Source organism: Haliotis rubra, unplaced genomic scaffold, assembly GCF_003918875.1.
Source record: "Haliotis rubra isolate DU_JTF1 unplaced genomic scaffold, ASM391887v1 Scf20, whole genome shotgun sequence".
Taxonomy (NCBI): Eukaryota; Metazoa; Mollusca; class Gastropoda; order Lepetellida; family Haliotidae; genus Haliotis; species Haliotis rubra.
Genome location: NW_025766003.1, coordinates 2,091,178 through 2,106,913, shown reverse-complemented (window position 1 = coordinate 2,106,913; position 15,736 = coordinate 2,091,178). Strand labels below are relative to the sequence as shown.

Genomic DNA, 15,736 nt, shown 5'->3' with positions numbered 1-15,736 from the left:
CAACTATGAGATGCACACCTTTCGAGTCCCAATGAAACACATGTATAAGCTTAATCAATATAAGCTTGAGCAGTTTTTGTGGAGAAGAGGATAGACTTAATCCCCTGTCATCAGAGAGAAATTCAACAAAATTTATCTAAGTTCAAATGTCTCTAAACATACAAAAAACTATAAAATACAAAAACAAAATATGAGATGCACACCTTTAGAGTCTATAAAACACATATGTAAGCTAAATGAGTTTTGTGCAGTGGTTTTTGAGGAGAAGTGGATAAAGTACACCCCCTGTTGGATGGAATGAACAGGCTGAATAGAACAAACTTGAGCTAAGTTCAAACATCTGTAAAAGTGACAAAATTAAGAAATTGCATAAAAAATTATGAAATGCACACCTTTAGAGTCCCTACGAAAGACATGTAGAAGTTCATTCAATTCCGTTGAGCAGTTTTTGTGGAGAAGTGGATAGACTTCATCCCCTATTACACTATCATCATAGAGAAATTCAGCAAAATGTACATAAGATCAAATGTCTCTAAACTTACAAAAAAACAATAAAATACAAAAACAAAATATGAGATGCACACCATTAGAGTCCCAAGAAAGCCCATGTATAAGTTCATTGAAGTCCACAGAGAATTTTTTGTGGAGAAGTGGATAGAGTACATTCCCTGTTTCGTACGGATGTACGGACGGACACGGAGGGTAACCCTATATGCCCCCAGCCATATATGGCGGGGGCATAAAAAAATAATAACATCATATCAATCAGTCACATTTCAAAATGAGGTTATTAGGGAATCATTTAACTTCAATATACAATATACCAAAGATATGTTATGATATATTTTATACATGACATTTTATGATGGACAGACAGATGTGCTGTCCCGTGATGCAGGATAGAAATATTAGTAAACACAAACTGCACTCACGATCAAACAGATCATGCTTATACATCATGATGCATATAGACATAAAGTTTGGGACCAGTGGACAAATGCTCCCATCAGTTAAATGAAAGTGTCAACTACTAAGAAAGTGTTGAACTATTTTTATTAGCAAACCCTTTTCTTAAGACAACTAAAACAATTGTTCAGATCCATCCAGAAACATTTCTGTTATAATGCACAACTATGAACAATATCATGGAGAACACAGATCTGAATATTCAAGACACAATCTTTAACCTGGGTACAGCATTAATATATTTTAGACAATATCCATATGTTTTCTGCACTCTCGGCCACATCATACCTACACACGTTAGCACTAGGCTTGCTTGTCCGGATGGTCAAGAAGTTGTGATCTTATTCCAATTTTTTGTAATTCCTCAATTAGTTCTCCATTTTTGTGCATGTCCAGTAGAATATCACAGCCTCCAATAAACTCTCCATTCAAATACACCTGGGGAATAGTTGGCCAGTTACTGAAATCCTTCACACCTGAAAGTGAAACATCAACAATTTGTTAAGTTGTGTTATCATAAACACTACAGGCAAATATGACAAGAAGTTAGTTATTGAAAAATACACATCACATGATTAACGTTTTGTTTGTTTGTTGTTTAACAGCAATATGGTGGTATTTATTCAAGAACTACATCATGTACATGACAGATATATAAAGAAAATGTACATGTTGCGAACATGGTCAACACAACCCCAAAGTCAAGGTATAAGGTGGATAAAAATGTAACAGTATTTTATCATCAACTATTGCTGCTGAGGAGGATAATGTGATAATGCATTCCTGCTTGACAACGGTACAAGAATTCCTATCGAAATGTCACCAAATAAACATGATAAAAGAAGTTGTTATCCATACAGTCTGTCAATATTGTACTTCCCAACTTAAAAAATGTGGTAAGAGTTCCGCCCGCAACCCACGCTTAAAATGTATTCTATTTATTATGATTATTTTTAGTGGTTAGTGTTTAGGTTAAGCGATCAGATTTAGCATTATGTTAGGTATAAACGTATTTTATTCATGAAATATTTACATGACAACGGCTTATGTAAGGTTTGTTAGGTATGTGAGGTTTAGGGTTAGATTTAGGGTTAGGGTAGGCTTTCTGGAAAAAAACATCTATTCTTAGGCATAGTATGATAAAAAAAACCCCGGGAATTACGGGCGGAAATCTTTCCAAAAATGCCACTCAAAGAAGTGATTTTACATTAAAAACTGATGCAATGATAGCTGATTAAAGAATATTTTCCTTGCTTAGCCATTATAATATATGTGTTTACCACTGCCATTTTATCAAATTCTGAAGTTTTACCTTGTCTGAGATCTTCGTCAGCGAGTACATTGTGTGCGTCGTAATTATCAACGCCGTGGAAATTCAGGATTTGTACGACAGCATTGCTAAATCCGCATCTTGGAGCATCAGGTGTGCCCTTCATGAACACCACCACTTTGTTGTTTTGCACCAGTTTTTCAAGATTCTCCTTACTGCCGGCATCTGATGCGTATCTAGCTGCTGCCAAGCGGCAAAATGTATTGTGAGCTCTTGACAAGACTGACTTGGACAGCAATCGATTCATCCTTAGCTGTCTGTAACACGCAAATGATGTAAATAAATCAAGGGTGAAAACGTGAGCCTAACAACAACTTCCGGGAAGTGTGAACAACGAAAAAGAGTTTTAATGTAGGGAATTTAAAGCGTGTATTTTATATCGTCACTGCATACAATATTATCTACATGTGAAATGAATAAACTTCGTATGAGCCGGGTACAAAAATATCACGACATATTACAAATACATATTAAATATATTACTACGCGTATTTTAACACGCATGTCAGAAATGTGCACTTCCGTTAAATCGCTTCCGCTTTTGTGGCAGTCACGGTCGAGGGCCGAACTAAAGTTGTGTGGCATGAATTAATTCGATCTTAAAAAAATTAGGATGTCTTCAGTAGCTGACATGGTCGAACAGCTGAAGACAGCTATCGACTCCAACCGGACTGACGTTATCTGCACGGTCATATCAACGTGGAAAAAAAGTAAAAGTTTGGCTAACTTTTCTGTCATTCGCCGGCTTGTCAATAATCATTATGCTTACTGGTGTTAGTGACACATCAATGCGTCTTCATACTTTTAACTTTTAATATATAACTACGAAGATCTAAATTTGATAAAGACATTGGAGTGCCGTCTTGAAAGCTAAATGCTAATGATTATTTGCTGTGACAAACTGTTGCCATACAGATAGCTTACGTGAAGGATCAGAGCTGTTGACGGTAGAATTAACATTAGTGGTGAATTATTTCACAGAAGCGAAAACTTTCGAATGCATAAACAACTGCAATCCTGCCTTTTGCCACTAGCTACAATGAACCATGTAACAATATCAACATACACATAAACTTAGAGTAGCCATTAAAAAAATGTTGAGCACTCTTTCTATGGGCTTTAACATCCACGTTCATGGTCCTGTAAAAACAAACTTACTGCCCACTCCATTTTCCAGTGGGATTATGAAAATGGTGTTTTCATGAACAGGTAATTTCAAGACACAATGTCACAATTTTCGACAATATTTTGGCCTATATTATATATATTGGGGCATATGCACTTCACTTTAGCTTCCTATTGATGCAACAACTTACGACTTGCCTGAAAACGATATTTGAATTTTCGAGGCAGACAGCTACCAAACAGGGAACACTTGCCATATATGTAATTTGTAAACAGTTGCTCCGTACATAGAAAACTGTCGCACACAGTGTTATCAGTGTTTGCCAAACTGGTTTCAATCGCAAGTTGTGCATAGGATATTCATAAAGAGACATAACTATGGGGTTCGTTTGAAATAATGTTCGGCAGGTTTATTAAAATTGCATTAATTCGTTGAACATTTTAATTTAATATTGTATGCTAAATCTGTGTTTCTTTTGTGAATAAATTATATGGTAGCTTCCCTGAGGGCTGATAGTATTATTGAGAGAAATACATGATATATTTTTAGAGAAGTGTGGTGTGATATAGTGCCTTTAATGACAATTTGGAATTATGTTTTTGCATTTGCTGCAGACTTCTGTCTGAAATAAGGCCTCCAAGCAAGTCCAGTAAAATCCCTGTAAGTTCATGTTATATGTATTTATAGGCCCATCTGATGAAGACTTACTGCAGCATGTACTCAATGAGCCTCAACTGGAGAGTGGGACCTTACTTCACTATGCTACCAAGGTAAACCACCATGGGAATTTTGTAATCCTTTGTCTAAACGGTTTCTAGCCAACAGCAGTTTAAATGATATTGAGTAATCAACAAATACATGACAGTAATATATTTCAGAATTAATCTTCAATGGATGCCTGAATTAACACTGATTTCAAGTGATAAAATTTAGATGCAAACCAAGCAGTGGTTTTGCTTGTCTCCATTCATAAGCTGTTAACTTCTGCAGAACAGCATGTCAGAAGTTGGGCTGCTGGATATATCCAGTGTTTGTAGTAGAACATGTGACAAGTCATCATATGTATGAGGGGGAAGAGCTATGGTAACCCTAAAGGAACAAAGTTTTACTATGGTTAAGTGATTGAATAGATTGGCATTAACAAATGCACAGACTTTCTATTTGAGAATAACCTCAGAAACCAAAGTACCAAACTGAAACTAAAGATGTCTTTAATCAAGGTTTGACTTAGATGTTCATGGAATGGGACTGGGAGGTGGTGTTTAATTGAAAAAAAACTATTCTTCATTTGAAGAAAATATGTAGGCATGTTCTTCTCTGACACTGAAACATTCATACTAAGTAAAACAGAGCTGATAATTTGGTAGGATGTAGCCTAACTGCTTGTACAGAAGGGTACTGCAGGGATTGGGAAAGAGAACTTTGACAATGGGCCATTTTCAGGATTATTAGCCATTTTTTGAATTTAGAATGGGCCACTGCCCTTGTATCAATAGTAAACTTCAAAATTTAAGGGGCCATTTTTTTTTCAAATGTGCAAAATGGCCCATGGCCCCTGTTTTTTCCCAATCCTTGGTACTAAATGTCACGTAGAGGAACGTCTTGTCAGGTACCAGCTTCTTGTTTGCAATATATACTGTTACTTACTGCAATGCAGAGGCTGTGTACTCCAATAATTTGCGCAGTAGTTTTAATTTACAATTCTCATTCCTACCTATTGGTTGTTTTCAGTGCTCAAAAGTCTTATATTCCATCTCTTTGTCTAATGTATGTTTAGCTAGTGTAGCAGGGCTAGGAGTCATCCAATATGTGACATCCTTACCTTGTCAGCTTGCTGACATGGGTTAACCTCTTTGGTCATGTGGACAAGGCGGCAGACTTCAGATCAGAAGGTCCGTGGTTCGAATCCCAGCACAGGGCTCAGAAATTGAGCTACATCAGCAACATTTGATATGTTCGGTTGAGATGATTGGCACTTGGTTGATGTTCCCCAGGCTAACAAAGCTGACATAGTCCGTGCCCTGCTGTCAAATGGCGCCGATCCCGGTATACAGAACAGTGAAGGCAAACTACCACTGGACCTCGCTAATGACCAGATAAAGTTGGTGTACAATGAAGAGTTACTGCAGTCAACAGCTCAGTCAAAGTAAGTCTCGTAAAACCACAGCACACTAGGGATTTACATTTTCAAAAAGTGATTTTACAGATGTGACTCATAAGACGATCTTAAATACAGGTATACCGGTAATACTGTAAACGTACTTATTTTCGCGTGGTGCAATTTTCGCGGAATTGACAGTTTAGACTACATCGCACGGTCAATTATTCGCGCAATCAGTAATTGCTGGAACTGCCAGCTGTCTCTTTGGCCGCCACTAATAGCAGTGAAAACAAACAGAGTGGCTTAACCTGTCAGGCGGCGTTTATTGCTTACTCACAGGAAATCCCTATCTGTGCGATATACTAGTACACAGTAATCCGTTTACTCACGGAAGAGATGAAAAACACATCAGTCTTATGTTCCGAATTCTGACGATCTGACGAATTAACTTCTAAAAATAAAATAAAACCTGCGCGAAACATAATACGTTTACAGTAGTTGTGATTGTCTTAGTGCTAAGATTGCTATGTGCAATGGACCACAGGCCTCTGTACCTACAAATGTTTGGAGTCCCTGGCATTAAAGAGGTCTCATAGTGACTGTACCAACAGCAAAACAAGTATAATGTCTGTGTGTTACCGTTTGGTAAAGTCTGAAGGGGAAACACCCAAAGTCCTTCAGTAAAGTGAACATTAATAATGCAAAATAGATAGTTAGATTGTATTATATTAGAACAGATATATATTTCACAGATATATGCCCAAGTCACATGTTTCAATGAAAGTAGTTGACATCATTTTCATCCAATGGGACTTGCAGTAGACACTGTTTACATCCATTCTTAATTTTGGGTGGTATAGGAGTTTTTAGCATACAATGTTTAATGATGCTCACTTAATATTATTTCTTCAAAAATGAAGCTTTCTCTGTTTGCCTCAACAAATCTAATTCCATATATTTGTCTCCAAAGTAAATTAGTGCAAAGTTTCTTTACTGTTATTAAATTACATTTGTGATGTCATTCCATTGTTGCTCGCTCCATTACTTTTCAGAAATGGAGCGATGTGTACCAGTTTTAAATTAAAGCCTTCATTTTGTCGTTTTCACATTTAATTTTGATAATAGAAATATTCCCAATACTTTGAATGTAATTTAAGTAGGGTAATATCCTCATAACTCTCCATTCCTTAAAAATAATGTGCCCCGGCCCCTCCAGGGCCTCGGCTCCATTATTTTTAAGGAATGGAGAGTTACTCGGACATTACCCTCTACAGAATGTTTAGCACTACTTCATGTCTTTTAAAGTTTGTATGAGTAACCAAGGGTACAAACTGATCTAGGATGGAATTTTGACCACAAAATGTGCCAGGGTGTAGTCTTAAACATCTGAGAGAGAGGTCGATTCTGCACATGAGGAGTGTTAGAATAATGTCACTGGTCATATGTTGCTGAAATATTTCTTTAATGTGGCCGAAGTATTTCTTATATGTTGCTCATATTTCTTAAGCTTAAAACATATTGTTGATGAAACTTAACTCCCCCACTAACCATGCTAACTGAGTTTGAGTTATGAGCAGATTTTCTGATGTATCGTTTTAGCCTGGGGAGAGTATGCCAACTTTTGGCTGGAGGAGTGGACGTGAACTTGAATGACACAGCTACCACGCAGAACACGCCGCTGCACTGGGCCGTCACATACAGCACCGTCGACATGGTGCAGTGTCTTTCAAGTGAGAAACAAAGGCTTTTGTCAAATACTTTTTAAGTCAAGCTGAGCAGTTTGACATTTCTTTGTAATTTTGTGTGTTGAATTGAAGCTTTCCTACACACCTTTGCACACTAGGTAGGAGGAGTTGGTTGTCTTCTAATGAATTTCGTTTTCTTACAGCCCGTGGAGCTAACCCCAATTCTGTAAATGCAGAAGGCCGCTCCCCACTCCATGAAGCAGTGAGGAGAGGAGACATATCCATCATATCTGTGCTTCTCAGCTATGGGGCTGACCCATCCCTCACAGTGAAAAAAGGGTAAGCTGTAGGTTACATACAACATTGACAGGCAGTTATATTTATCATTCTTTTTCATGAGAGATCCTCCTTGGGGTACATATAAGCATTAAAATGTCCATTTTTAATCCCTATGACACTTGTAGCTATATTTTGAATAAAATATTTACAAAACAAAAAACAATGTTTTTGTCTTGTTCGACCACCCCTACGTAACCCAGAATGGACCCGTCCGCCAAGAACAGGTAACTCTAGGTGCTAACCTCGTACCTCACTTTCCATGGTGTCGTTCGTCTGTATCGGTATGCTGCCACCATTCCCTGCCAACGCCCCAGCTCTGAAGTCGGCCTATCGCTCTCTATATAGAGCAGTATAGGACGGCAGCTCAGCAGTTACGGGTGGCAGTCTACTCAGCATACCTATCTGCATTGCAGGGGGAACTGGTAGATCAGGGAGCATGTGGGGATGACGCGTCATCCCCCTCGTTGGCGAAGCAGTTGACAGACGTCCATTCACATCTTGCATGTGACAGTATCCGCTGTTGTGCTAGCATGATGATAGGCACTGTCGTGGGCCTGCGCCATTTGTGGCTGTCGGTTGCGCGCTATTCGCCAGCCAGTCGGCAGGCGCTACTTTCTCTGCCTTACACTACGGGTTCCACCCTTTTCCCTGGGGCATTGAAAGTAGTGCGCGAGGCTGCCGAGGCGTTAAGCACTTTTAAGGACTCTAAGCCCTTACTAGAGCAACCCCTCACACTGCGTCGGAGAAGGAGCCTGCAAAGTGGACTGGTCCACTGCAGGTTAAGAAGAGCAGGAGGCAAGGGAAAGGCTGCAGCTGCGCAGTAGTCTTTTCGGGGAAAGGGGAAGCCAGCCCCAGCTTCCCGTTAAATCTCCCTCGGACGCCCTTGTTGCCTCCCAACACACGCAAGAGGAGACTTGCCGACTGTGGGAGTGCACTGCCTCATGCCACACGTCCCTGTAGGCGGCCGGCTTACACTCTTCCTCCCGGAATGTGTGAAAGTCCTGTCCACACTCAGGGATGGCCATATGCCACAGTGGAAGTGAGGTCCGCCACCATTCACCGGGGTGCGGCACACTCCTGTGCCCATCTCCCGGGAAAAAGCGGACATTCTCCGTGCCGAGGTCCAGTCTCTTCTGGACAAGGCAGCCATCGAGGTGGTTCCGGAAGGTCACGACAACGAGGGATTTTACTCCACGTATTTCATAGTGACCAAGAAGGACGGGGGGTTCAGAGCCATACTCAATCTAAAAGGGCTGAACAAAATGATAGAAGTGACGTCTTTCAGGATGGAGACACTGCGCTCAGTGATTACCTCCATCGAGACAGGGGATTGGCTCGCGTCAATCGATCTCAAAGATGCTTACCTACATGTACCAATGCACCCCAACTTCAAGAAGTACCTTTGTTTCTCCTTCGACGGGAAGTGCTACCAGTTTTGTGTGCTCCCCTTCGGCATCTCCATGGTGCCAAGGGTGTTCGCCAAACTCATGTTAATCCTAGCTCAGTTAGCCAGGTCAGAGGGCAGGTTTTGTCACCCGTACCTCGACGACTGGCTGCTCCGGGCGTTAGGCAAGCAGTTGAGCAGGAATACCACACATCACGTGATGGATATTCTCATACGGCTGGGATGGATCATGAATCTCAAGAAATCAGAACTCGTTCCAACACAGGATCTGGTTTGTTTGGGAGCGAGATTCAATACAGAGACGGGGATTGTTTCCCTGTCTCAGGACCGCAGTGCCAAAGTTCAGAGAACTGTTTTACAGTTTCTTGGGACTCCCACGGCTTCAGCTCGGGCGTGGCTCCAGTTGCTAGGCAACATAGCGTGACTGTGGATGTGGTGTGGCGTGCACGTCTGAGGATGAGACCTACAGCAGGCAGTGGTTCAGCTGTGGTCCAATTCAGAGAGCTAAGAGAAGGTTCTCGTGAGGCCCGACTGGTTAACCCCTCACTTGCGGTGGTGGACGGTAATTCTCAGGTTTCTGGCTCAGCCTCCTGTACTATTACCCTTTCAACCGGACCTTCTATCCCAGAACGGAGCACCACACCTGAATCCCTGGATTCAGTGGGTGGCATGGCCACTGTCCGGAATCGCCTCCATGCGAGCAGAATTCCTGCATCAGTTGCAAACACAATTTTGGCTTCACGGAGGGATTCGACAAACGTGCAATATGAGGATAAATGGGCCTGCTATATGGCTGGTGTGTCGGCAGGGGGATTCTTGATCCCTTTTCTGCAGATCTAGTCACGGTGCTTGAGTTCCTCCAGTCTCGGTTGGAAGCAGGGCTAGCCGCTTCAACTGTTCCAGGTTACTCAACGGCTATTTCAGCGTTTCATATAACTGTCGACGCTGCACTCTTGGAGCAGCACCCTCTTGTACAGCGTTTTTTAGCAGGTTTGGACAGAATCCGTCCGGCTGGTCGGCGGATCAGTCCCCTGTTGGACTTGTCAATCGTTCTCTCTTTTACGATCGGTCGGCTCTTTCCCTCCTGCTGTTGACGTGGATGGCAGCTTTTCTTGTGGCGGTAACCTCCGGCAGGCGAGTAGGCGACATTCATGCAATGTCGGCCGACCCCCAGCTAACTGTTTTCCATAAAGACAGAGTTAGCATTAGGTTGCCGGATACTTACTGTCCTAAGAGAGACAGCGCCTTTCATGTCACGACGCCTATTGAGTTTCCAGCCTTCCCTCAGCCGTCCCCACCGGGTACCTCTCTTCGGCATGCTCTCGTCTTAGATGTGTGTAGGACCCTCAAGGCTTATAACAAGCAGACATTGGCTATCCAGAGAGATAACCAATTGTTTTGCTGTTACGGTGGAGGTAAGGCTGGTATTCTGGCGAACAAGCAGACCATATCTAGGTGGCTTGTCTCTACCTTTTGTACAAGCTATACACAGAAAGGGTTAACACCAGCTACTGGCTTAAAACTCATTCGGTTAGAGCAGTAGCCACATCTAAGGCTTATGCTGTGGCTCTGCCTATTGAGGAGATCTGCTCTGTGGCTATCTGGAGTCGGCCGAGTACGTTCATCCGGCATTATCAACTTGACAGACACTCCAGTGAGCGTGCTCGGTTCAGTCAGTCAGTTCTCTCCAGTGGGCAGAGTCGTAACAGGTCGTGGCAGGTTTGCGGTCAACTTTCCTTCCCTTTTTACCCTTACTTGGTGTTGGTTTTTTTATGGTGATGGTTTGTTCCCCCCATATATCATTCTTTTTCAGAGAGATCGTCCTTGGGGTACATATTATGCATTTTCCGGCTGAAAAATGTCCTGTGACAGTTGTATCAATGTTTTTTGAATAAAAAGATTGAACAATAAATAAACTCTTTTATTTATTATACCGCCCCTACCTCACGGAGTTACCTCCCTTAGCGCATGCGCACCAACTGGGTAGGCTCCTAGACCCGTATCATCATTCCTTCTGCTGTCACTGCCATGAACAGACGTATGTTGAATACTTCATGAGCCGGACGCAGCTGAACTTTCTGACGAACCAGAAATTGAATATGTCTCAGACACCACCTGTATGTATGGTCTTTATTTGCTCATGAAAGGAACAGTAAAGCTTTACAGTTGGTTGTTTCATAATTGTGACTTTGTATTAATTCTAATACGCGAACTTTCCCGTGGTTTACGCATGTGTTGCTCTGCCATGGCGGGAAGTTTAGCGTGCCATGTGGTCGTAATATTGCGTATTGAACCAACTATTACTTTCCGTGGTAGCCTTCACGTATTTTTCAATGTTTTCTACGTGTATATATGCTGCTGTCCGCCGTTAGCTACATGCTTGCGTGTTTGCTTTCAGGCCTTTTCATCCTGTTCGGTCTGTGGACAGAGTATTCCACGGGCCGACGGGCATGACATGTGCGTCGCCTGTCTAGAGAAGACTGGCCATGACGCGGACACATGTACAATATGTCTTGGGTTTTCCCCCCGGGCCCAAAAGCGGAGGGCGGTGGACACGCTATTCTATAAAGAAATGCGAGAGGCGGGTGGGGAACTGACGCAGGTTCCCCCGTCTAAGTCTAAGCGTAAGGGAAAAAAATTCCGAGGCCAAACCCCCTCTCCCGCTAGTACTGGTGGTTTTGATATGACACTAATGGACAAATTGTTTCAGCAGCATATGGACTCTGTGAAGTCCCTCGTTCGTGAGTCTGTTGGAGGTCTCCGCCAGGAGTTCCTCGCTCACTCCGGACGGGGGGCGGAGAGTCAGGGGGTGGGATCGCCGGGCTCGGCTCGATCCCTCAGCCTTGAGCCATCTGTAGACCCGTTGCCTCTGGCTTCGGGTCTGGGCGCCTCTCGGCTGCCCCGGAGGGGGAGGTGCTCCCAGTCCCCCTCTCGGAGTTGGCGCAGGGACCGTTGAGTATTCCTGGTGTTCCGGTCCCTGCGCCCTCCCGCCCCATGAGAGCGGAGGCACCAGTTCTGCCTGGCCTGCCTCCAGCGTCTCGGGACCGACGTGGAGCAGTCTGTCTGCTCTTCCCTTTCTGTGCTTCCTAGCGTTAGGCAGCCCACCGGGTCGGGGTTAGGGTCCTCTTTCGGAGGAGACCCAGCCTCTGACTCGGGCTCGGGCGCCAAGGCGATGGAGCTTGGGGAGGTTGAGGAGCATGACGGAGGCTTCCGTTTTGCTTCGGCTCTGCGGGAGGTCCGGCAAAGAATTGCCGAGGGCCTACCCCAAGCCGCGGTGCCTGTGGGTTGCGTGGACTCGGCTGAGTTCCGCTTGCCTGGCGAGGCGTTTGCCCCTCGGCAACCCTCGCAGATGCAGCTCCGCATTTTGCCTTCGTTGGTCTCGGACGTGGTTGATCCCCTCTTGTCTGGTGCCCGAGTCCGGTTCGACTTGCCGGATCTCGTGCGGCGCTACCAGCTTAGGGAGGACTCCCTGTTCGTAGTTCCCATCGTTGACGAGTGCGTGTTCACTTCCGTGCGCCCTGGGGAGGCTCGGCTTCCTCGGAGCAGCTCCGGCTGCTTGGCAAGGCGCCTCACTCCACCTTTTGCCCTCGCGGGCCCCCCCCTGCTGCACGCGTACCGGCCCTACGAGGAGGTCTACCGGAACGCGATGCAGCAGGTGCGGGTGGTGGTCCACGAGGCCTACCTCTCCTCGATTCAGAGGTCGGCCCTGGAGGCGGAGGGGCATGCTGGCGACGTTTCGCCGCATGTCGTGCTGCTCCGTCAGCTCTCGGAAGTTCAGGCACACCTGCGCAGCGACTCTTTGCGGTCTGCAGCGTCGACGGTGATGTGCGCAGTCATGGGGATGCGCAAGCTGTGGCTGTCGACGTCTAGGTACTCGGCAGCGACGCAGCAGACCTTGCTGGCCCTCCCTTTCCGTCTGGGAGCGACCCTCTTTCCAGGGGCCCAGCAGGTCATACGGGAGGCTGCAGCTGCAGCGACCTCCTTCAAGGATTCTAAGGCCTTGTTGAGCACCAGCTGGTGTCTCGCCCAGCTCCGTTCCACCTTCCTCCGCCCGGGTGCAGCCTACACCCGAGTCTGCCGGCTGGCCGGCCGCTGGTAGGGAGTGCGGCGGAGGAGCAGGTCCGCCAAGGGTAGGGGCAAGGAGCAGTCCTCGACTAGCTCCCAGCCACCAGCGGCGGGAGGTCTGCCCGACCTCCCGTTAACCCATCAGGCTGCCGCTCAAGCCGTGTGTCACACCCAGTCAGCTCGCTACTAGGGTCCGCGACGCAGCTCCTACCCCATATCCCAGTGGGAGGCCGCCTCTCTCTATTCCTGCCGGAATGGGAGAAGGCTACCAACAACGCTTGGGTGCTGGCCACGGTCAGCATAGGCCATTTACCACTGTGGAGGCGAGGTCCGCCCGACTTCGCCGGCATACGTCGCACTCCGGTGCCGTCATGTCAAGCCAGGGCGGACATATTGAGCGACGAAGTTCAGGCTCTGCTGGACAAGTCCGCAATCGAGCGCATTCCACTGGGAGAGGAACAGGCGGGATTTTACTCCACGTACTTCCTCATCCCGAAGAAAGACGGCGGGTTCCGTCCGATTCTCAACCTCAAGGGGTTGAATCGCATGCTAGAAGTACCATTCTTCAAGATGGAGACACTGCGCTCGGTGATCTCATCTGTTCAGCCCGGCGATTGGCTCACGTCAATCGACCTAAAGGATGCGTGTCTGCATGTACCAATACATCCATCGTTCAAGTAGTACCTTCGGTTCTCTTACGACGGGATGTATTACCAATTCAGGGTGCTCCCCTTCGGCACATCGACTGCCCCAAGGGTGTTCACCAAGCTCATGTTAGTCCCAGCTACCCTAGCTTTGTTAGCAAGGAAGGCGTTATTACCCTTACCTAGGCGACTGGTTGCTCGGATCACTAACTCAGCCAGCGAGTCAAGATGCTACTCACACAGTGATAGACATTCTAACTTCGACTGGGGTGGATCATCAACCTCAAGAAATCCGACCTGGTACCCACCCAGGACTTGGTTTTCTTGGGCGCGATTCAAGCGAACAAGGATCTCGTTTCCTTGTCGCCCGACCCGGATCACCAGAGTTGGGAGATGGTATCTTCGTTCCTCTCCCAGCCCCAGGCACCAGCACGGACTTGGCTCCGTCTACTGGGCCATATGGCGGCGACGATCTCTGTAGTGTGGCGGGCGCGGTTGAGGATGCGTCCTATACAGCAAGCTTTGGCTCGGCTGTGGAGGATCTGGAGCGCAGTCTCACAGTCCCCGAGTGGTTGACACCTCACCTTCAGTGGTGGACAAATGTCGGGAATCTCACCAGGGGGATCCCCTTGGAAATCCCGACGCCAGCTCTCACAGTTCAGACCGATCGTCCCTCACGGGCTGGGGGTGTTCTGGGCAGTCTGTCGTCCGGACTCTGGTCCAAAGCGAAGCCCACCTTCACATCAGCGTGTTGGAACTGAGAGCTGTGCGGTTGGTATTCGGCTTCAGAGAGCATGTCCGTGGCCAGGTAGTCCGTCTTCAGTTGGACAACCAGACGGCCATGTCGTACATCCTGAAGCAGGGAGGCACGGTGTCCCCAGAGCTCCTCCGGGAGGCGTGGGACTTTCTCCTCTGGTGCGATCAGTGCGACTGTCAGGTACTCCCTGTTTATCTCCGGGGCTGGAGAGCGTCGCGAGCAGATCGCGCTCTCTCGCGGATCCTGGCCCTTGCAGTGGATGCTTGACAGGCAGATTTTCAGAGTAATCTCCCAGTTGTACGGGTCGTTCCAGGTGGATCTGTTTGCATCAGACACCCGTGTTCTGCTCTCGGATACCGGACCCAGGGCGTTGGCTGCCGACGCCTTCCTGCTGGATTGGACGGGCAAAGTGCTCTGGGCGTTCCCCGTTACCACTCATTCCCGTGTCCTTTCACAGCTGTCCACCCAGCCAGCTCGGCTGCTTGTGCTACTGGCACCGCTTTGGCCGTCCACAGAGCTGGTTTCCGGTAATTCTCAGGTTTCTGGCTCAGCCTCCTGTTCTATTACCTTTACTCAGAGCAGAGTGCCCCAACCAAATCCACGGATTCAGTGGGTGGCTTGGCCTCTGTCAGGTCTAACCTCGAGGCACGCTGGAATTCCTGCAGCAGTTGCAGACACAATTCTGGCTTCGGTGGGATTCGACAAGCGTTCAGTACGAGGATAGGTGGTCCCGCTATGCGGCGCTGGTGTTCAGATAGGGGCATTGCAGATCCCTTTTCTGCGGATTTAGTCAGTATTGGAGTTTTTGCAAGCTCGTTTGGAAGAAGGCCTGGCGGCCCGACCATTGCGTGGCTACTCCACCGCTATTTCCACTTTTCACACCCCTGTCGATGGTGCTCTTCTGGGGCAGCACCCTCTCGTACTGGCGCTTTCTTGCTGGCGCTGAACGGATTCGACCTGCGCTCAGGCGAACCAGTCCACCTTAGGATTTGTCAATTGTGCTAGATTGGCTGTCGGTCCAACTTTCTCACACCTATTGGCTATTTCCATTCAGTTGTTAACTTGGAAAGCTGTTTTCTGGTGGCGGTAACATCTGGACGTAGGGTCGGGCGATTTACATGCTATGTCGTCCGACCGGTGCTGACTGTGTTTCACCGCGGATCGTGTCAGTATTAAGCCTCCAAGATACTTACCGACCCGAAGGTCGATCCACGCTTCCATGTGACAGCTCCTATCTAACTTCCTACTCTTACCCAGCCTTGCACGCCGGGGACCACTCCACGAGCACTCACCCGTTGGATGTCCGTTAAGGCGCTCA

The 15,736-nt window shown here is 46.6% G+C and overlaps 2 protein-coding genes across 2 annotated transcripts in view; one reads left to right on the top strand and one right to left on the bottom strand.

The window, feature by feature from the left end:
* Nucleotides 1–1,036: 1,036 nt before the first annotated feature.
* On the bottom strand, nucleotides 1,037–2,616 carry LOC124275580 (glutaredoxin-related protein 5, mitochondrial-like). The gene is made up of 2 exons (XM_046711172.1): nucleotides 2,279–2,616; nucleotides 1,037–1,442 (listed from the first exon to the last, which is right to left on the bottom strand). Exons 1-2 carry the CDS (start codon nucleotides 2,541–2,543, stop codon nucleotides 1,270–1,272), a joined length of 438 nt encoding a protein of 145 aa, XP_046567128.1. The 5' UTR covers nucleotides 2,544–2,616; the 3' UTR covers nucleotides 1,037–1,269.
* Nucleotides 2,617–2,822: 206 nt separating this feature from the next.
* Nucleotides 2,823–15,736, top strand: part of LOC124275579 — a 37,839-nt gene continuing 24,925 nt past the window's right edge. The window contains exons 1-5 of the mRNA XM_046711171.1: nucleotides 2,823–3,006; nucleotides 4,110–4,192; nucleotides 5,417–5,568; nucleotides 7,123–7,253; nucleotides 7,412–7,547. Coding sequence (XP_046567127.1) covers nucleotides 2,910–3,006; nucleotides 4,110–4,192; nucleotides 5,417–5,568; nucleotides 7,123–7,253; nucleotides 7,412–7,547 — 599 coding nt within the window. The 5' untranslated portion in view covers nucleotides 2,823–2,909. The remainder of the gene's footprint in view (nucleotides 3,007–4,109; nucleotides 4,193–5,416; nucleotides 5,569–7,122; nucleotides 7,254–7,411; nucleotides 7,548–15,736) is intronic.